Raw genomic sequence first — 20,668 nt, 5'->3', positions numbered from 1 at the left:
CCCTGGTTGAAGGTGATCGCCCTGCTTTGAGTTTTCAGAGCACTTGGGATTTAATAAAAATAACAATGTCTCATGTTGCAATCCAAGAAATGATTGCCTTCTGGACATGGATGGTGGTGATACTTGCACACACAGTATGGATGGACTTAATGCCACTGAACTGTACAGTTAAAAATGGTTACGATGATAAACTGTGTCTTTTACTACAGTTTAAAAAACAATTGCATGACTTTTAAATGACAGTGGCTGAATAAATGAAAATTATTCTAAATAAACCTTTATTATCTCAGAGTAGATCTAGAACCAGGAAGAAGTGCCAGAGGTGAGATTTTGGCTTAGCATGAGGGAAAAACATTTTGATACTCAGAACTTTCATATGGAGTAATGCTATTAATCAAAAATAAGTAAGATGGGAATATTTGTGTTTTATGAGATTAACACATGTTCTGCATCCATACTTTGGAATATTACGTATCAAAAAGAAGTACACTAGTTTTGTAAGCTATTCATGATACATTGATAAGCTGGGAAAAAGCAGATTGTAGAACAGCGTGATAGAATTTCCTCATATTAAAATTTGGGTTTCTAGTCTTATGTTTAATTATATGTAACTATTTGATAGAAGGCTATTTGCCAAAATGTGGTTGGTATGTTTAGGGAATGCTTATACTCTTGAGATTACCTGAGTAGTAGGAGTCTCTCTTGCTATTTATAAGTAGCCCCTTGTGCCCAAACCGGGCCAGAGGGTGGGGGACAAGGTTGTGAGAAAATTTACAGCCAAGTGGGACAAAAGTGCTTGGGTAGCCTGAGCTATCAGGGCTTGACACTGGCCTCTGAAGTCTTGTGGGTGTGAGCCCTTGGTCACAGATTTGCCTCCAGGTGGTCAGCATCAGGATTGAACTGAATTGTTGGACACCCCATTGGTGTCAGGGGAAAAGATACCACACAACTGTTGTCAGACTGCTCACGCAGTTGTATACATTCTTGGTCCCTGTAGTCAGGTTATAAGCTATGTCTATCCCATCCTCTGCAGCATCTGTCCTAGTGGTTTGTGCATAGTTCACACTAAGAACAACAAAGTAGTACATGTAGAGTTTACCTTATGCAAGAACGGTTTCTCTTTTAAAAATATTTATAAATTGAGATTTGATTTTGAAACATGGTTTTGTTGAGGCCTGGGGATTCTTTTTTCCTCCATGTACAATTCAGCAAATTTTAGTATAGTCACAGAATTGTGCAACCATCACTACCGTTAGTTACCTCAGAAACCAACCCCATACCCAGTAGTCATTCCTCCTGTTTACCTCTAGTCCACCCAGTACTAGGCAGCCATCACTCTACTTTTATTTATCCATTCATCAGTTGATGGACATTTGTGTTGTTTTTACTTATTATGATTAGTGTCTGGTTAAAAGATTCAAGGTTAAAAAAAAGATTCAAGGTTGATTATCAAGACAAACAGTAACCATACTTCAGTTTTTGGGGAATATCTTAATGGGGAGGCGGTTGGCGTATGGCCAACTGCCTGTTTTTATTAGCCCACAACGATACCCATCCATTTGCAGGTGACTATGTCTGCTTTTAGCAAACTGCTGCAGAGTTGAATAGTTAAAACAGACTATATACCCCACTGTATGTCTTCCTGGCCTCATCTATTTTCAGCCTTAACTTCAAGAAGTAACTTTCCTGTTTACTCAATACCGTTTTCTCTTTGTTTTTGGCAGGCTGAGAACATTTATAATGATGAAGACCCTGAAGGAAGCGTGGATCCAGAAGGACAAGGATCTTAGATCATGTCTGCACTTGTGATTTTTAGACTCCCCTTTTCTTCCTCTCAACTCTGAGATTGATTTAACACTGGTTTTGAGACACAGACTTTGTTTGGTTATCTCTCTATAATAAGTTCTAGCAACAATGTTATTAGTCCAAACAGAAGGTGTTTTCTAAATATTAACTGGGGGCTTCTTGATTCAGCAAAGCCACAGACTTATATTTAAATTTTCTTTAGGAATTTTCTAGTAACAGAGGTCTAAAAGTAGCCACAAAAAGGGGAATATTGTGTGTGGTTATTTTTCTTCTTATGCTATATCCCCAAGTTTTTCAGACTCATTTAAGTAAAGGCTAGAGTGAGTAAGAAATAGAGCTAAGTGAGGTAGGTGTCTGAGCCATGAAGTATAAATACTACAAGATGTTGTTTTTATTCAGGAAATAGGGGAGATTCAAGTCATACAAATTCCTACACGCTGAACTTTCCAGGATGCACATTTCCTTACATAGACCAGTCTCCTCTCAGTTTCTTCAGTTAAGTCAAAACAATGTGTTCCTCCTTCCCCATATATTTTTGCTTGTTAGTGTATTTCTTGAGCTGTTTTCATATTATTTCTTTCCTTTCTGTGAAATGGTTTTTTAAAAAAACTTGGGACCACCAAGTTGTAAAGATGTATGTTTTTACCTGACAGTTATACCACAGGTAGACTGTCCAGTTAAGTTGAGAAGAGTGAACCAATAGCTTGTATTTGTTTTTAAAATTAAATTAATCCTGGATAAGAGTTGCTTTTTTTTTTTTAAGGAGTTAGTCCTTGACCACTAGTTTGATACCATCTCTATTTTGGGTGACCTGTTTCACCAGCAGGCCTGTTACTCTCCTTGACTAACTGTGTTAAGTGCTTATAATGGAATAAATTGCTTTTCTACATAATCCCATGCTGATGGGTTTTATTTAGTGCATAACATTCATCAAACACCAGTCTCTGGCTTCTAGAAAAGTTGTTCAGATGACAGTTATTTTCTGTGGTCTTTGACTACCAACAGCAGAATTAAATATAGTAGACCCAGAGGTATAGAAAAGAGCTTACTCCTTCCCAGGGGAAGTGAAAGACATAAAACCCTGAATCAGGTGTACAGATTAGGCTTTGGTAAAATAACATCTTTTTGAAGTCTTACCTCTAGAGAACCACATGAACTTTTAAGAATGTTAGAGGCAGTGTGGCAGAGAGAATTTAAGGCAAAATTTAAATTCTGAAAAGGTGTTTGACCTTTTCTCATAGAGGTTGAATCTCCCCAGTGTATTTCACTGGGGCCTGTACTTAGAGGTTAAAAAAGTAGGCTCTTGAAAGCCAAGTACCATAACCAGATAAAATGCTTGGTTCTTTGCCAAACACCCAGTCTAACTGAAGAGATCACTCTGACCCAAAATCATTTTCATAAGGTAAGATATTTTGGGAAATCTGGATTGTTTCTTGTTTGTTTGTTTGTTTTTAAGTGAGTAGTTCTTTTAGAGTAAACCTACGTGAATCATCATAGACTTAAAAACTTTGTAAAGGAATTCAATTAAGGTATAACACTCATGGCACAAAAGGATCCAGATTGTAAACCATATACAGTTTACCCTTGAACAACATGGATTTGAAGTGCACAGGTCCACTTACACAGATATTCTTCAATAGTAAATAACAGAATCCACAGAGGTGAAGGAATCTTTGATACCAAGGGCCAACTAAGTTATGTGCAGATTAAGCCCCACATTGTTCAAGGGTCAACTGTAATGATAATAGGGTGCCTTTTTTACTTCACCTGTGTTCCTGAAAAACTTTGTTTTGGGTCAACACAAGGCAAAGTACATTTTTCACTACAGTGTGTCCATACATTCATCCTTTACTCAGTGTGCCTGTGGAAGGTTGCTGATGGCTGACAGGAGACTCATTTTTCCGTTCCTCAGTGCACTGAGATCGGTACCAGTAACGTATGAAATAGAATACAGCTAAGAGTGGACTGACAGTGTTCTGCCTCCAGCCAGCCCTAGAATCTTTTTAAACAGGTCAGCCAGTATTTGTAACTTTCCCAGAGAGAACTGCTTGCCAAATCCATGACACTCCCTTCTCTGTTTAGAAAAAAGTATGTCCAAAGGGTACTTAGTGATCCTTTGCTAAGAAGTTTTTTTTTGTTTCTTGGTTACAGATTCGGCCGTATGTTTCTAAACAGCCCCTGTAAGGTTGAGAGAAAAAAGGATAAGTTGAAATTTTGCAACTTAAAATAATACAGTATATAATACAATATTTGTGGGTTTTTTGTTTTTTTTTTTGGCTGTGCTGTGTGGCTTGCAATTAAGCCACACAGTTCCCTGACCAAGGATTGACCAGGCCCCAAAGCATTGAGTCCTAACCACTGGACCACGATGGGAATTCCCATTATAAGGTTTTTAACAATGAATTTCTGAAGCTTAGTGCAGATATGTTAGGGAGAGCTTGCTAGAGCGATTGGCATCTAATCAGGGATGACTTTGGTAGGGGCTCACTAAAAATTTCATCTGCCCACGTTAACTTTACAGAGGTATAACAAGGTCTGAAATTCTGTAGTTTTGATTTCTTTGGATTAATCATTGTCTTCTCCCAGTTGTACTTTTCATCTGATCCACACAAAGGTGTTTAGCAGCTCATTTTCTTCAATTACAGCGTTCTAGTGATCTCTCAAACAATAAGCATGGTCTGTTATGCCTAGATAAAACACAGTAGAAGACAATTATAGGATGGGAGTTCCCTGGTGGTCTAGTGGTTAAGATTTGGTGCTTTCACTGCTATGGCAGGGGTTCAATCACTAGTCGGGGAACTCCTGCAAACTGCGGAGGAGCCAAAAAAAAAAAAAAATCTAGTACTTCAGGAAAAGCATCAGTTACAATAGTTACTTATGAATTTGTATCCAAGATGTAGGGTTAACTAGGAAATTAATAAAGATTTATAGACTTAATCTAATACCCAATTTCATCTTTTTAAATCCTTAGTGTCTATCCAAGAGAATCTAGGATTTTATAAAGAATGAGAACATTGGAATGTAAAGAAATCACTGGATAGATAGATGTGTTGCTTGTTTCACAAATTAAGCAATAATCAATGTCCTTTGGTCTATAAACAACACCGTCTTCAGCTTTTTAAGTGACTGTTAACAGGTTACTTTAGCCTTCTTGGCCTCCTTAGTCATAGTCTGAATTAGATGTCCTAACTGCCCTCTCTGCTATTCTAAGGAAACTGTTTATGAATAGCAGATAGGGTCAGGTAGGGTGAGGAAAGTAAGAATGCAGAGAGCCTAGATGTTTTATCCTGTTCCAGATTTCCTGGTGACAATCAGGGCGTGTTTTAAGTCCTACTAGAAACTGAAACATTGCAAAGGACGCCTGAATACTTGAACCAGGCAGCTTGGAGGTATGTGTCATCCTGTTAACTCCTAAATGATGTAATTTGTTATTAGACACACAGGTTTTTTTTGAGGCATTAGTCCTGTTAGGAAAGCGGCAACAAGGCAGACACCACTCTTGTAACCGTAAGTATCACCTTGAGACGGTGTCTCGATTCCACCTGCCTCAGAAGTGGGAGCGTTAGCCTGTTCCAGGCTCTTAGGTAGCATAGCCCTTTAAAAAAAAAAAACAAAAACCATTTGCCTTCTGTTCATGGATGAGCACAATTTGAGAGTTTTCCCCCCAATTTTTTTTGTCTGCTTTTCACTGTTGAGAAATTTCTCATGAGCAACCATCTGCCCTCCCCACCATCCCCTCAGCCAGAGTTGGTTGAGATTTGGGGAACAGCAAAAACTGACTTGTAAGTTGCGAGCTCTTCGGCAAGGCTGACTCTTAGCTGCTCCATCTCTTTGTTCTTCTGTTGCTGGAGTTGCACCCCGCTTCTTAGCTGCCTCTGTCGTTCTTCCATTTCCTCCAGCTGTTCCTGCATGAGGGCCAAGCACATCTCTAATGAGCCAAACAATAAAAACCTGACGTCTTATTATTATAAAGCATTTCTTTACACATTGTTTTATTTCCATAGCAGTGCTGAGATTGAGAAGATGAGATTCAGAGAACGTGTTTTGACAGGGATGTTTTTGAAAATGGTGACCCAAAAGCAGTCTTGCCTGAAGTATTGGGGAGGATTTTGATCACTTAGTTGGTGAACTAAGAATTTTTATAGACGCTTAATGAGCAAGTTTGTTTCCATTAAGATAATCAGTTTTTATACTACCCTATAACTTAACTGAAGTTGAAAGAAACCAAGTCTTTATGTAAGCAGGTATATTTGAATAACTGTATTTGAAGCTCCTTGAAGTCAGACATAGCTTTACTTAGTACTTACCACAACATGACATACAAGCAGATGCTTAATTAATGAGGGTATCATAGTTGTTAATTTCCTATATCCTTCACTTATTATATCAGGGCAATTTGTTCTAAAGTGCTAATTTGGAAAATGAAGGTGCTATGCCCTGGAGGCCCTTGCATCTCAGATAACTTTCCCATTGTGCCAAAACCAGGTAGGATCATTCTACAGATTTTCTCTGTGGATTAATGTCTGTGGAATGATGTAAGAAAGATGTCAGCAAGTCAGTCTGTGGCTTGGCTGCTAGCTGGCATGGATCCTCAGCATGGGGGAGTTGGGAAGGAAAGGGACTGCTGAAATTGGAAGGCATATTTTTAAGGGGCAACGACTATCTCAGATTTTGAATAATAAACTTGGAATCCAGTTCGGGTGCATACTCTGGATGGTGGTTGCTCAGTTGTGTCCAACTGTTTGCAGTCCCATGGGCTCTAAGCGCACCAGGCTTCTCTGTCCATGGGATTTTCCAGGCAAGAATACTGGAGTGTTGCCATTTCCTTCTCCAAGGGATCTTCCCCATCCAGGTTGAACCTGGGTCTCCTGCATTCCAGGGGGTTTCTTTACCAACTGAGCCAACAGGGAAGCATGTTCTAAATAGAATGATCTAAATAATTTGTTCTCTGAGTCATCCTTGGTATACCTGAGGCATGTCAGTTTGCAGTGTTTGATATTGTAGCTGAATCTCAGCTTTCATCATACATTGTCAAAAGGTCATTTTTTAGTGCCTAGTCAGGTGGCATAGTGGTAAAGAATCCACCTGCCTGTGCAGAAGACTCAGAAACTTGGGTTTGATCCCTGGGTTGGGAAGATCTGGAGTAGGAAATAGCAACTCACTCCAGTATTCTTGCCTGGGAAATCCCATGGACAGAGGAGCTTGGCGGGCTATAGTTCATGGGGTCACTAAGAGTCGAATATGCCTGAGCAACATCAAACACATAACCATGCTTTGACACCATGCAGAAATGTGGCCTTACCATCTAAGAGTGTGTTATCTAAAAGCGTCTGCATACCTCTGTGCCCCAGTTTCCCAAGCCTTGCTATCTAGTAAACCTGTCATTTGCTCGGTATACAAAAGAACATGCTTGTGAAGACAATCTGTACTGATAAGCTCTTGACAGGGAGAAGCTGTCACAGAATGAAGTATTAACACAGTGACAGAAATGAAGGACAATCTCCATTCTTTATCCTATGTAGCATCACTGGGTTAACATTTTAAAAACTGCTTTATCAGGATTTCCCTGGTGGTCTAGTGGTTAAGACTGTGCTTCTACTGCAGCAGGGCACGAGTTTAATCCTTGGTCAGGAAACTAACATCCCACATGGTGCAGCCATGAAAACGTGTTTTATCATTCAGTCTTTGATAGGCTTTCCACTTTGTTTAGTCTGGCATTTAGACTCCTGCTAGTTTGACCCTCCGGAAAAGGCAATGGCACCCCACTCCACTACTCTTGCCTGGAAAATCCATGGACAGAGGAGCCTGGTAGGCTGCAGTCCATGGGGTCGATAAGAGTCGGGCTCGACTGAGCAACTTCACTTTGACTTTTCACTTTAACGCATTGGAGAAGGAAATGGCAACCCACTCCAGTGTTCTTGCCTGGAGAATCCCAGGGACAGCCTGGTGGGCTGCTGTCTCTGGGGTCGCACAGAGTCGGACACGACTGAAGCAACTTAGCAGCAGCAGCAGTTTGACCCTCACTTCTAACTAGGACCTCCATTACTCCTTTAGTCTACACTGTCCAATATGGAAGTCACTAGCTACATGTGGCTTTTTTGTTCTTGTGGCCACGTGTAGGTTCTTGGATCTTAGTATGTCTGGCACCCTACACATAAAATGCTTATTGATGTGAAGCACGCAGATAGTAAGCATATTCCATCTTTTGGCACTAGAAGTCTTCCAATTTCAAGGTAAAAGCTTGATCATTCTCAGCAAACTCACCCCACCCACTGCAACCAGTCCAGTCCCCAAATTCTGCCCATTTTCCTTCACATCTCTCTCCTCCCACTAAATGGTCTTTCCAGGTTCTTTCAATCTAGCCTCTACACTGCCACTTAGAGTGCATACTTATGTGCCAGGCACATTATAAGTGCTTTACAGATACTATTAAGAAGTTTATTCCTTGCAGCAGACCTATTAATCCCATTTTACATGTGAAGGAGCTGAACCACAGGTTAAGTAAGTTGTCCAAGGTTTCACAGTTAGTGGTAGACCCAGGATTTGCCATTACCTTAGAGCTTATACTCTAACAATTGCTTTACTGCCTTCACATAAATAGATATAAAAGTAGAGAGAGAGAACACAGATGCATGGGTGCTAAGTTGCTTCAATAGCGTGCAACCCTATGGATTGTAGCCTGCCAGGTTCCTCTGTCCATGGGATTCTTTTTTTTTTTTGTCCATGGGATTCTCCATGCAAGAATACTGGAGTGGGTTGCCAAGCCCTCCTCCAGGGGATTTTCCTGACCCAGGGATTGAACCCATATCTCTTAACATCTACACTGCTAGGCGAATTCTTTACCACTAGCTCCATCTGGGAAGCCCAGATACATATAGATAGGCAGACTTAAATGGTCTTCAAACTGTTTTCCATGAAACCCCAGGAGGAGGCCATGGCTGGAGTGTGCTTTAAAGACTTGGCTCAAAACCTTGTAGCGTGGACCTGAACTGGATTTCCCAGGGTTACATCCCGCCTCACCCCTCCTAGCTGTGTTACCCTGGACAAATGACTTCTCTGACTCACCTGTTTACTTGTTTCTCAAATGGTGACAATAGTTATACCTATCTCAGAGGTAAGAATTAAATGAATTATTACATGTAAAGAACTTCAAGTACACCTGAGCTATTTTTAATCCTTGTATGAAATTTCCCCCTTATTTCCCCAAGGGTAATTATACCTGCTTCATCAGTACAGTGTTTTATTCCTACAACTATTACATTGTCTATCACATTGAAGCATGTTATTTCATTGATTCTAAAACTCACACTTTACATACTTAGATACAGATGTCTTCGATTTTAGGAAGTTTTATCTTGTATCCTTCCTGTACTATAAACTTTTATCATTAATTTTTTTCTTTCTGATTTTTTCTGTTTTTTAATTTTTTTGTTTATTTTTTAATTGAAGTATAAACTTTTTGAGGACAGTGACTGTCCGCCACCCCTACCCCTCACCACAAGTTCTCATCTCTTGCCACCACATAGCTCATTGCCTGGCACAAAAAAAGTAGGCTAAATATTTGTTGAATGAATGGGTGATGGTGATGAAAGCAAATTTAAAGTCACCAGGGTGATGTGTACCCTTTGAAAAGTAATCAGATGCCATACATGGCCTTTGGCAAACAGTTTAGGAGAAGTCATTTCAGAAAGAATTCTCTTTTCAGACCTTTTTTCCTACTTTAATTGTGGTATAGAAATAGGAGACTTTCATCAGGGTTGTTTCTCATAGAGTGGTCTTTGGAAAGCTGCACAGATAATCAAATCTGAAACAAATCCAGTATAGTGATGCAAATCACTGGGGAAACAGTTCTAGAATTCTAACACTATATAAGGAAATTCTAATCCCAAGGATTCCCTACTTAGTGCATCACCATCTGAGTTAGCCTTGTCTGAAATCTTAGCATCCTCTGACTTCTCACCTCTGCCCCACTCATTCTGTAGTCAAAATTCTTCTACGTTTGTTCTTGCTTCCCTTCCTTTTATTTTGCTACCGTTGTTTCCTCTTACCTGTAGTAGCTTCCTAATCAGTCTCGCTTGCCTCTCCGTCTCTAGCCCATTTTACACACTGCCACCAATAATGTTTCTAAAAGGAGAGCAAGGGGGACTTCTGGTGGTCAAGTAGTTAGGAATCTGCCTGCTGTTGCCCAGGAAGATTCCACATTCTGGGAGCGACTGTCCTCATGGCCACAACTACTGAGCCCCTGCTCTGGAGCCCAAGAGCCGTGACTACGGAAGCCCTTGTGCCTAGAGCCTGTGCTCCCCAAGGAGAAGCCACCACCAGAATCTCGTGCACTGCAATTTAGAGTAGCCCCTGCTCACTAGAACTAGAGAAAGCCTAAGTGCAGCCAAAATACTGCAGCCAAAGACCCAGTGTAGCCAAAAATACATTTTTTAACTGAAAAAAGAGCGAGGATCATGTTAATCCCTCTGTTAAATATCTTTAAAGAGCCAACTGACCACTGAATAAAGTCCAAACTCCCTAGGCTGGATTTAAAGTCTAATGGGATCCGCCCTGACCTACCTTCACAGTTCATCTCACCTCTCAGTTTTTCACCTGCAGCCAAGTTACTAATTATGTTTTTATATCTATTGGATTAAATAATATGTTAAAATTACCTTCACCTATTTCTCATAAGTGGCTATTAGAAAATTTAAAATGATATTTGAGGCTTGTATTATATTTTTGTTGGACAGCACTGGTCTAGATCTTGCCTATACTTCAGTACTTAAATAACTCTTCTGTTACAGGTTCTCTGATTTAATCCATGGCTAAAAATAATCTCATTATCCCATAGCACTCTTATATGTACCTCTCTTAAATCACATGTTACTTCCTACCCTGGGTTCCAGTTATTAAAGTAACATCTGATTGAGTATCAGGTGTTAAGAAGTTATTTGTTTATGCAAAAATAATTAGCACCCTTTAAGTAGATTATGATCCAATAAAAAAATAGTGCAGTGGAGGTGGGGGGCAGTGTTGGTGAGTAAATATGTATAGTTTGAAGGCATTCAATACCATGACCCCGAAACCCTATTCTTTTCGTAATATAAGCTATAGAAAGTTTGACAAAATCTTCAGTGAAGTGAATGCAGCCATTTTCAACAGAGGACATCTTCCTTATGGGTAAGTCAAAATCTGGGATTTTTAAGTTCATCCAAAAAATGTGTGTTTCAAAAGACAAAAATACTGCTCTGAAAAGCACCACAGTGTGGGCTTCTCATGGCGCCCAGCAGCACAGAAGTCAGCACTTAACTGATGCAGACTCTGAGCCTGGTGGCAGAGATAAGTAAAACATACTCCCTACCTTCTGAAAGCTCAGTCTGTGGGGGAGAGAGAACTGTTTATGCACTTAGTGTTTAGATCCCATTTTGTTCTAAAAGGGATTAGGACTGGCTCACAATCAGAAATAGCTTGAATACGGTTGAAATGGTGACAAATGCACAAAAAAGGAAAAGGAGGGATAGAGGTTTATAGATTTCATCCCAGCTTTTTAAGACTGGAAAACTTAAAAGCAGAGATCAGATAGGTGGGACATGAGAGTGAATACCGGGGAGGGGGAAAGAATGTATTCTATCTGGCCTCATTCCCTCCTGTTCTATCTAAACCTAAGGGCGATTCACTCAGAGTCGGAAAATGGTGCTGTGGAAAGAGCACTGAAATATTTGGGGTTGGTCAGACTAGAGTTCAAATTACTCCGACTCACTGGGCCTCAGCTTCCTCATCTAAGAAAAATGATAATAGTTGACTTGGAGGATTAATGGAAGATCACTGGTGTAAAAGTGTCGTGGAAACTAAGAGTGCAGGTTAACTTTCAGCCCTAGCAGGCCTGAATGAATGAAATGGAAAATGGCTTAAAGAAGTGAGTGACTGGCCCATGAAACAAATTGCTTTTCCTACCTATGCTAGCCTGGTGGCTCAGGTGGTAAAGCATCTGCCTGCAACGTGGGAGACAGGTTCGATCCCTGGGTCAGGAAGATCCCTTGGAGAAGGAAATGGCAACCCACTCCAGTACTCTTGCCTGGTAAATTCCATGGACAGAGGAGCCTTGTAGGCTACAGTCCATGGGGTCGCAAAGAGTCAGACACGACTGAGCAACTTCACTTCACATATGCTAGCATCCTTCAGTCCAAAGACATTTGGCCAGGTCCCCTTTTCCTCTCTAGACTAAAAGACTGTCCTTCCTCCCACGCCCAGTGGGCCTACCCGGTACTGCTGCACCTCCTCATCCCGCTTTTGCCTCACAAGGGTGATCTGGTCCTCCAGGTTCCTGTTTTGCAGGTGGAGCTTCTGGGCTTCTGCCTGCAGTGGTCTCAGGGCCTCCTTCATCTCCTGGATCTCGGCCTGGGTTTTCTGCAGAGCTTTGGCCGCAGCTTCTTTCCTCTCTAGGAGCCGCAGCAGCTGAGGCTCGTACTCCTCCTCCAGGCCCTGGCGGCTCTCTGCCATGAGACTCTCGAACTGGGCAGAGAGCCGCCGGCTCTCCTGGAGAAAATGCCCATCCCTCTGACTCTGAGGTGCTTCGAGCTGTTGCCGTAACTGCTCCTTCTGCTTCTGATAGGCCTCCCGGAGCTGGGTTAGTTCCTCTGAGAGCTGGGCCCCCCGGGTGGTCAGCGCTTCCCGGAAATCGGCGAACTGGGCCACGTCCTGCCGGCGGCACTCCAGCTGGTACTGGTAGGCCACGCACTCCTTGGTCACCTTGAACAGCTTCTGCTTGACCAGCCGGATCTCCTCCCTCAGCCCATCCCTCTCGAGCTCTGCCTGGGCGTGCTGTTTGTAGGCAGCCAGGATATCCCGGTGGACCTGCTGCACCTCCTGCAGGGCAGGCTCCCGGAGCAACACAAGCTCATGGATGAGTTGATCCCTCTCCTCTTCCAGCTGGGCCACGGCTTCAATGCACTGCTGGAAACGCCCCTCCAGCAATTCCAGGTCCTCTATGCTCAGGCTCCCCTCTGTGCTGGAACTCGGCCCGGCTTGGAGGCTCTCCTTGGGTTTAGACTTCGCCTCACTCAGGACCCTGTCTCCCCCATGAACTATCTGCTCTGGGCTTGCGGTCTTCACGGGCTCTTCCACATATAACACCCCCTCCAGCTTCACCGGCTCTTCCACATATAAAGCCGCCTCCGGCCTCACTGGCTCCTCCAGGTACAGGGCTTCATCTGGCATTCTGGTTTCCTCAATGTGCAGCGTCTCCTCTGGCGGTTCAGTTTCTTCCACGTACAGAGCCTCATCAAGGTCACCTGTGTCCTCCAGGTAGAGAATGTCCTCTAAGTTCAAGGTCCCCTCCAAAGACAGAGTAACTTCTGGGTTCCAGGTCCCCAGCTCATACAGGGATGCAGAGTTCTCCTCTTGAAGAGGAGAAATGACCTCTGGCCTTGTTGCCCTGCAAGAGAAATGACAAGGTGAGAGGGTGGTCACAGTCCTGGGAGGGTTTGTGACTGCAGCTGCCAGGACACAACCCTAGCCAACAGCAAATTCTCACATCTCGGAGGGCAGTCGTCCGCCCCCTCCCTTCATTGATCACCACAACACAGCCTATGGCTTAGCTCTGACACCATCCCCAGGAGGTAAGTGTTGAGTCTGCTTCCGTACCATCAAAGGACAGGAACCCACACCTGAGCCACTCTGTGTTCCATCATAAGAAAGTTCTAGTGTTGAGGTAAGACCTTCCCCACAGTTTTCACCTGGACTTGAGTCTTCTTTCTAGAATCAGATACTCTAATTTCTTTTCCATGTCAGTTCTTTGAACACTTAAAGAGAGCTGATTTAGCCCTACCGTATAGCACAGGGAACTATATTCAATATCCTGTGATAAACTATAGTGGAAAAGAATATGAAAATATATATATATATGTATAACTGAATCACTTGGCTGTGCAGTAGAAATTAACACAACAATGCAAATCAACTACTCTTCAATAAAACATTTAAAAAACAAAGGGACTACAACCACTGGTGGTCCAGTGGTTAAGAATCCATCTGCCGACGCAGGGGACGACGTGGGTTCAATCCCTGGTCCTAGAACATTCCACATGCCATGCCACAACTACTGAAACCTGCTGCAATGAGAAACCCACACACCTCAACTGGAAAGTAGCCCTCGCTTGCCGCAACTAGAGAAAGCCTACACACAGCAGCAAACACCCAGCACAGCCACAAATGAATAAAGAGAACTGATTTATCCTTAACTATTCCATGCCCGCCAAGGTTTCCAGTACCCTCCTCATTTGGGTTACTTCTTACAGGTTCCAAGTTGATTCATTATCTCTTGGGGATGCGTATAGGAAGCAGAATCCAGGTGTACTCTGAGCAGTGAATCTCTGGACCCTATATTCCTACTGATGTAGTCAAGATGCCCTTAACATAAAGGGCAGCTCTATCATATTCTTTTTTTGACCACACCATGCAGCATGTGGCATCTTAGTTCCCTGGCCAGGGATCAGACCTGTGCCTCCTGCATTGGAAGTGCAGAATCTTAACCAATGGTCACCAGGGAAGTCCCTCTTATTCTTCATAAATGCTGAGTTTGAGTAAAATCCTTAAGACTTTTTCACAGCAAATGCTTTAAAACCATATCTCTCGTTCCTGTAAAACCTCATCTTAGAACTGGCCCATCCTTCTAGCCTGTCAGATGCTCTTGAATTCAGACTCTGTGCTTCTAACACATGAGCCCCTTAACCCAGCTTCAGCTGCCTGCTAGCTTTCTTGGTTCCTGTTGAGGAATGCGCTCCTGCTGCTTTGGCTCTCAAGTGGCTTTAGGCTTTTCTGTTTCAGTTGGATCTCTGAGCAATTCTTTGAAAATATAAAATACTCTGGAAATAATAATAAATTACACTTTTAAAGGTCCTGTTATATGTGCCAGGCCCTGTTCTAAATGCTTTACATATATTGATTCATTTAATCTTCATAACAATTCTATGAGGTGGTTACATTTATTATTAACATTTTACAGATCAGGAAATGGAGGTTAAAGAGATTAAGTAATTTGTTCAAGGAAACAGGTACTCAGAGAGTGCCAGTTATAAAACAGACTAAATTTGAATAAAAAACTTTTTTGGATAGAACGTGTAAATGAAAAGCCTCACATATCAAACAAAGAATTTGATTTGTATTGGAAAGGTTTACTTGTGTCCAGGTTTTAAGCTCTATTTCTTAGCTCCAGGTTCCCAATAAAGACTATTTTTATTCTAAATCATTGTGTCCTCAGTCCTCTCTACACCCCAGGAATCCCTGGCTTCCCCTTTGTAACCCCTGATGGCTCTCGGGAAACCACAAAAGTGTGGCTTCACCAGGCCCCAGACATCACTGGCCTCATTCAACCCCAGTACCTCTGCCAACACCTAAAGCTTGAAGACAACGATCACCTAGTCCATTCACTTCCCTTTACCAGACATGGAGTGTTTTTGTTTTTTTTTTTCACCTAAAGTGCCAAGCATCAGGTGCCAAGTAACACAGTTACTTGACTCAACTGCCAACAAATTATCCTTCTCTCTGAGCTTGTTACACCTGTATTCTCCAGCTCAGAGAAATATATCACTGTATATCAGGCTGTATATCAGTGTTTTTTTTTTTTTATTGGATATAGTTGATTTACAGTGTTGTGTTACTTTCTGCTGTACAGCACAATGACTCAGTTATACATCTATTTACGTATATACATATATATATATATATATATCCACTTGAAGATTCTTTTCTCATACAGGCCATTACATGCCGGGAGCCAGCATATTGCATATTGAGTGCATATTGCATATTGCATATTGAGTGCAGCACTTTCCACAGCATCATCTTTTAGGATCTGGAATAGCTCAACTGGAATTCTATCACTGCCGGGAGCCAGCGTGAGGAGCTCCACCCATGACAAACGTCATGAGGAAGGAGGCTCGGCATACGCAAAAGCGGGATCGAGCCTCAGGAGTCCCCCTGGAAATTCTCGAGCATTTACACCCAAAACCAGAGTCTGCCTACTTTCTGCTTTGTGCTTTCACCTACACCTCTGACTTTACGGGGGGCTGTCCCCCACTACCTCTCTGAAAAAAGAGATAGCTTACAGCTCCAGTTAATAATTCCTGGGTGTGACAGTGTTTAACCTACAAACTCCTTTGGAAATCCTCTAGCCTGCCTGAATAGGTTTTTCCAGCCACATGTGATTGTTCAGAGCCTCCCAACTGTGAGAGGCAGGAGATGTTCTAAACTGTCTAAACACAGATTCTTTTGAGTAGTTAAAAGATTGATTAGAAATTGTATTGGTGAAGGGTTTTTCACTTACTGGGCCAATGTTTGCTGCTAAGTCTCCATACTCCTTACCTACTGTGTCCTTGGCAGTGTATTGATTGATATAATGGGTGTATAGAAATGTAAGTAGTAGCCTCAATGTTTGTAACCTTGGACCCTTGAGTTAATTCTTTTCTTGATTGAGCCCACCTCACCTTTGCCCTATAGGAATGCAGCTTTGTCCAATGCTTTTTTTGGAGGCTGGTGCTTGACTTTGGAATAATCAAAGTTTCTTAAAATGTTAACAGGCCTCCTGGCCAGAAGATGATGTAAATCACCTGAACTTTTGCACATGGAGTTTGAAAGCCTGGCTTCGATTAGGACCAGGAACTGCTGTCCTTGCATGACTCCACCCCTTCCCCCATTATCCTCTATGCATAACTTAAGGTATAAAAACTACTTTGGAAAATAAAGTGCGGGCCTTGTTCACCAAAACTTGGTCTCCCCATGTCGCTCTCTCTCCCAAATTCTGGCTGAGTCTCCATCTGGAGCGCGGAACCCGCCATGCTTGCTAATTATGCCTGGGCTTCTAAGATCCGACCGGGGAGGCCTCAGTGTCTCCTCTCCTTTGGGAGAACGGAAGGACGCCTGCGGCCTACATAAGTGGTGCAAACTTCTTGTCTTGAAGTTTTATTGGTCTCCCGCGTAAACCAAGCTACTCAGCCTCTTTTCTTCACTGAATTTTCCTACTGAGCTATCCTTATTTCAGCCGCTTTTCTCCACTGAATTTCCTCACTGAGCTATCCTCATCCTATTACTCTTTATATCTTTGATAAAATATTTAAATAAATAGGTCGCCTATGCTGTCTCTCCTTCGAATACCCTGGATCAGCCGGGGCTGGACCCCGGCAATTACAGAGTAGAGTTCCCTGTGCTATACAGTAGGTCCTTCATCAATCCCAATCTTCAATTTATCCCTCCTCTTTCCCTCCCACCGTAACCATAAGTTTGTTTTTTACATCTGTGATTCTATTTCTATTTTGTAAATAAGTTCATTTGTACCATTCTTTTAAGATCCACATATAAGAGATATCATATGATACTTGTCTTTCTCTGTCTGACTTACTTCACTCAGAATGACAACCTCTAGGTCCGTCCATGTTGCTGCAAATGGCGTTGTTTCGTTCTTTTTTAAGGCTGAGTAATATTCCATTGTATAAATGTATCACATCTTCTTTATCCATTCTTCTGTCGATAGACCAGTGGTCTTTAAACAGCCTCCTCACTAAAAACTGATATTTCTATCTCAGAAAGTCTCCAGTCTCCATCCTCCTCTTCAGCCCACTGCCAGGACCCTCATCCAAGTCATCATCCCTCACCTGCACTCTTGTACCAGCCTTCCCATAAGCCTTCTTCTTTCCCATCCCAGTCTAGTTTTGACAGTGGTGCCACTTGCTCTAATATAAAACAAACCATCACGCTCCACTTCACCCATAGATAGTGAACTACTTTGCACAGGTTCCAGGCCCTTCAAGATGTGGCCCCAACATATCTTTTCAGCCTCATCTTGAGTTACTCCCTGCCGCCCACCCAATGCTTGACATTCTGGAACACACATTAACTTTATCTATTTATATTTATTTTTATTTATTTGACTACGCTGGGTCTTAGTTGTGTACACAGGGCCTTTTAGTTGTGGCATGTGAACTCTTAGTTACTGCATGTGGGATCTAGTTTCCCGACCAGGGATTGAACCCCAGGGCCCCTGCATTGGGAGTCTTAGCCACTGAACCGCCAGGGAAGTCCCTCAGAACATGTGTTAACTTAAATCTCCCACTCCTATCCCGCAGTGTCTAAAGGGTCCAGCTGGGAACATATAGTTCATTGTATACTGCCTGTCTAGAGATCAGTCCTACACTGCCTGGAGCTCCTCGCACCAAGAAGGATGCACTGCTCAGCCAGTCAGACCCACCCAGATCCTCAACAGAGTCCCTGCTTTGCCAGCAGACCGCCCTCACATTATGTTCCAGCTGAGTCCTCCACCCTAGAATGACGTAATTGCGTTCAAGGCAGTATTCTAAGCATTCTCCATAAATACTCATTTATACAACGCTCACTTGTGTGTGTTAGTCACTTAGTCGTGTCCGACTCTTTGTGACCCCGTGGACTGTAGTCCGCCAGGCTCCTCTGTCCTTGTAATTCTCTAGGCAAGAATACTGGAGTGGATTGCCATTTCCTTCTCCAGGGGATCTTCCAGACCCAGGGATCGAACCCCCGGTCTCCTGCATTGCAGGTAGATTCTTTACCATCTGAGCTATAGGGTTTATCCCCAATTTATAGATGAAGAAACCAAAAAGCACCAAGTAAAGAACTCACTCAGAGTTCTACAATTCATACGTGGCAGAGCCTGTTGAAGGCTGGCAGTCTGGCTCTAGAGCCAGGGCTCCTTTTTACCACTCTCGTCTTAGATAGAATAGGTGTTGGGTCTAAAAGACCTAACAGATACAGCAGGTATAACAGAGCTCGGCCCTAGCATTCAAAATATATTTATATCTATTTACTTAACAAATGTCTGCTCATCTTTCAAATCCTGCTGGAACCCCACCTCCTCTGTGAAGCCTGTCCCAGCCAACTCCCATTCTTGTGTTCTCAAGGCACTCTATATGCAGCTCATCTTTGCACTAAGTGCTTTGCGTTCCAGAAGTGCATCTGTCGGTCTCCCCTGATAGTCCGTTTCCAGACGACAAGCACAGTTATTCTTTGTATCCCGGGGTGGGGCTCTGTGGATGTAGGCAGCGGCAACTGGCTGAGCTCCAAGGAGGAAACTTGCCCAAGGTCAAGTGGCAGGACTGGACATGGAGTCCAGTCTCCTGACTTGCAGGCGGTGCTGTTCCCACACACCGTGTTGCCTCTGTCACCTCACGCGCAGTGCCAGGCCTCTGCTAGGTGCTGCCCGCACTCAACTGCCTCTCTCTAAAGAGCTGGGGAAAAGTAGCTTATGGGAGACCTGCCTGGTGGTCTGGTGGTTAAGTGTCTGCCTTGCAATGCTGGGGACCAGGGTTTGATCCCTGGTTGGGGGACTTGGTTGCTGTTTAGTTGCTAAGTTGTGTCCAACTCTTTTGATACCCCATGGACTGTAGCCCGCTGGGCTTCCTGGCCCTTGGGATTTCCCAGGCAAGAATACTGAAGTGGGTTTGACATTTCCTTCTCCAGGGGATCTTCCCAGCCCAGAGATTGAGGCCATATCTCCTGCATTGTCACCACTGAGCCAACTGGAAGCCCTGGCTGGGGACTATAGCTCCCCTAATGAAACATGCCATACAGCACTAAGCCCGCGTGCCACAACTAGAGAGCTCCACAACTACGGAGCCCTCATGACACAATGAAGATCCCACACGCTGCGACTAAGACCCAAGGCAGCCCAATAAGTAAATAAATGTGCTTTTTTAAAGTAGCCTACAGGAAGTCTAGGGGCAAGGCAGCCAGCTCGGCTGGGGCCCCTGACCTCAGGCCTCCTTGGGCTCCAAGCAGCCTGCCTCTGCTACTCTGTCCCTGTCCCTAGAGGATCCCAGCAGCTCCCAACCCCGGCCATCAGGGCTGCACCTGGGCATGTTTGTGATACCATGCAGCCCTGGGTTGGCATGTGGCTGGCTCTGTGTGTACAACAGTACAGGTGAGTGCATGTGTAAAACTAGGCTCAGCTTCGTGCGGTGGTGACAGGGAAGAGGTGACAGGTGTGTGTGTGACTGCACTTCTACCTTTTGGTACAAGAGGAAGTCCAAGGCTACAGGCTGACCTGGGGCAGAAGTGCTCCCTACTCGCCCCAAATCCATCAGCCACAGCTCCCTTCCCCCTCCAGGGGGCAAGCTGATAGTGTGGGTGATGGAGAGGGCTTCCCCTCCAAGGCTCCGGACAGCCAAGGCCCTCCTGCTGGTCTGGGATTGGGGACCCTCCCCCCACGCCCTCTTAGGCCCCAGACCAGAGAGAATGAGCTGCCTGAACAGACTCAACTCCAAGCTGGCAGCCGCCCAACCTTGCACCAAGTCTCTTCCACACGGCAAATTCAGCGACTTGGAGGGTTCCATGTCCAGCTGCATTTGGGGTGAGGAAGGAAAGAAAATGGGGAGGGTCTTTTGCCACTATGGGCCATCCGGCATCTGATGGTTGATGCCGGCTAGTGTGAAGGGGTTAATCCTCACATCGCCCGTGGGAGGGGGAGGGGGAATTATGAAAAGCCCCCAGACCAGCGGAGGTGTCAGAACCCCGGGCCCCCCCCACCCCCGCCTCGCCCCAGGCCAGACTCCCCTATCACCCTTGGCGGGTGGCTCCACCCTGTGCCCCATCCCCGCCTGGACCACCGCCCCCGTCTGGCGAAAGGCGCTCTTGGGGAGAAGGGATCCGCCTAGCACCCCCTCCCCAGGAGGGGGTGGTGACCCGGGCCTGAGAAGGTCCTTTCCTACCTCGCGGCCTGGGCGGAGCCGTCCCCGCCGCGCCGGGGCTCCGGGCTGGCCATGGCTGCGCGACCCGGGCTGGGCGGCCGCGGTATTAATAGTCGGCCCCGCGGGCCGCCCGCGCCCGCCAGCCGCACTGCCAGCTGCAGCCGACACCG

General features: G+C 44.2%; 2 protein-coding genes and 1 long non-coding RNA gene across 6 annotated transcripts in view; 2 read left to right on the top strand and 1 right to left on the bottom strand.

Annotated features, from left to right (window-relative positions):
* The window catches only part of RBBP4 (RB binding protein 4, chromatin remodeling factor), a 16,556-nt gene extending 13,858 nt beyond the window's left edge, over nt 1–2,698 (top strand). The window contains exon 12 of one of the 2 annotated variants that reach the window (XM_061389016.1): nt 1,725–2,698. In XM_061389016.1, coding sequence (XP_061245000.1) covers nt 1,725–1,790 — 66 coding nt within the window. In that variant the 3' untranslated portion in view covers nt 1,791–2,698. The remainder of the gene's footprint in view (nt 1–1,724) is intronic. The other variant, XM_061389024.1, reaches the window with a different exon arrangement.
* Nucleotides 2,174–20,668, bottom strand: SYNC (syncoilin, intermediate filament protein). Of its 3 annotated transcripts, XM_061388869.1 has the most exons (5): nt 20,520–20,668; nt 12,052–13,225; nt 5,587–5,711; nt 5,325–5,401; nt 2,174–3,984 (listed from the first exon to the last, which is right to left on the bottom strand). In XM_061388869.1, exons 1-5 carry the CDS (start codon nt 20,570–20,572, stop codon nt 3,974–3,976), a joined length of 1,440 nt encoding a protein of 479 aa, XP_061244853.1. In that variant the 5' UTR covers nt 20,573–20,668; the 3' UTR covers nt 2,174–3,973. The 3 variants fall into 3 exon arrangements, with proteins under 3 accessions (XP_061244853.1, XP_061244845.1, XP_061244862.1); XM_061388861.1 differs by having other exon boundaries at nt 2,174–5,401; nt 20,520–20,667; XM_061388878.1 differs by lacking the exon at nt 5,325–5,401 and having other exon boundaries at nt 20,520–20,666.
* Nucleotides 18,243–20,668, top strand: part of LOC133230995 (uncharacterized) — a 40,370-nt gene continuing 37,944 nt past the window's right edge. The window contains exon 1 of the long non-coding RNA XR_009731009.1: nt 18,243–20,161. This is a non-coding gene — a long non-coding RNA (uncharacterized LOC133230995). The remainder of the gene's footprint in view (nt 20,162–20,668) is intronic.

The sequence above is a fragment of the Bos javanicus genome, chromosome 2 (genome assembly GCF_032452875.1).
Source record: "Bos javanicus breed banteng chromosome 2, ARS-OSU_banteng_1.0, whole genome shotgun sequence".
Lineage (NCBI taxonomy): Eukaryota > Metazoa > Chordata > Mammalia > Artiodactyla > Bovidae > Bos > Bos javanicus.
This window is presented reverse-complemented; position numbering and strand designations above follow the sequence as displayed.

Excerpts from the sequence above, each read along its gene's own strand:
- SYNC (XM_061388861.1), bottom strand. The coding sequence starts at position 20,572 with ATGGCCAGCCCGGAGCCCCGGCGCGGCGGGGACGGCTCCGCCCAGGCC. Across the intron at positions 13,226-20,519 it reads GGCTCCGCCCAGGCCGCGAG|GGCAACAAGGCCAGAGGTCA; the intron begins GTAGGAAAGGAC and ends TTTCTCTTGCAG. Across the intron at positions 5,402-5,586 it reads GAAGAGCTCGCAACTTACAA|GGCTATGCTACCTAAGAGCC; the intron begins GTCAGTTTTTGC and ends TTTTTTTTAAAG.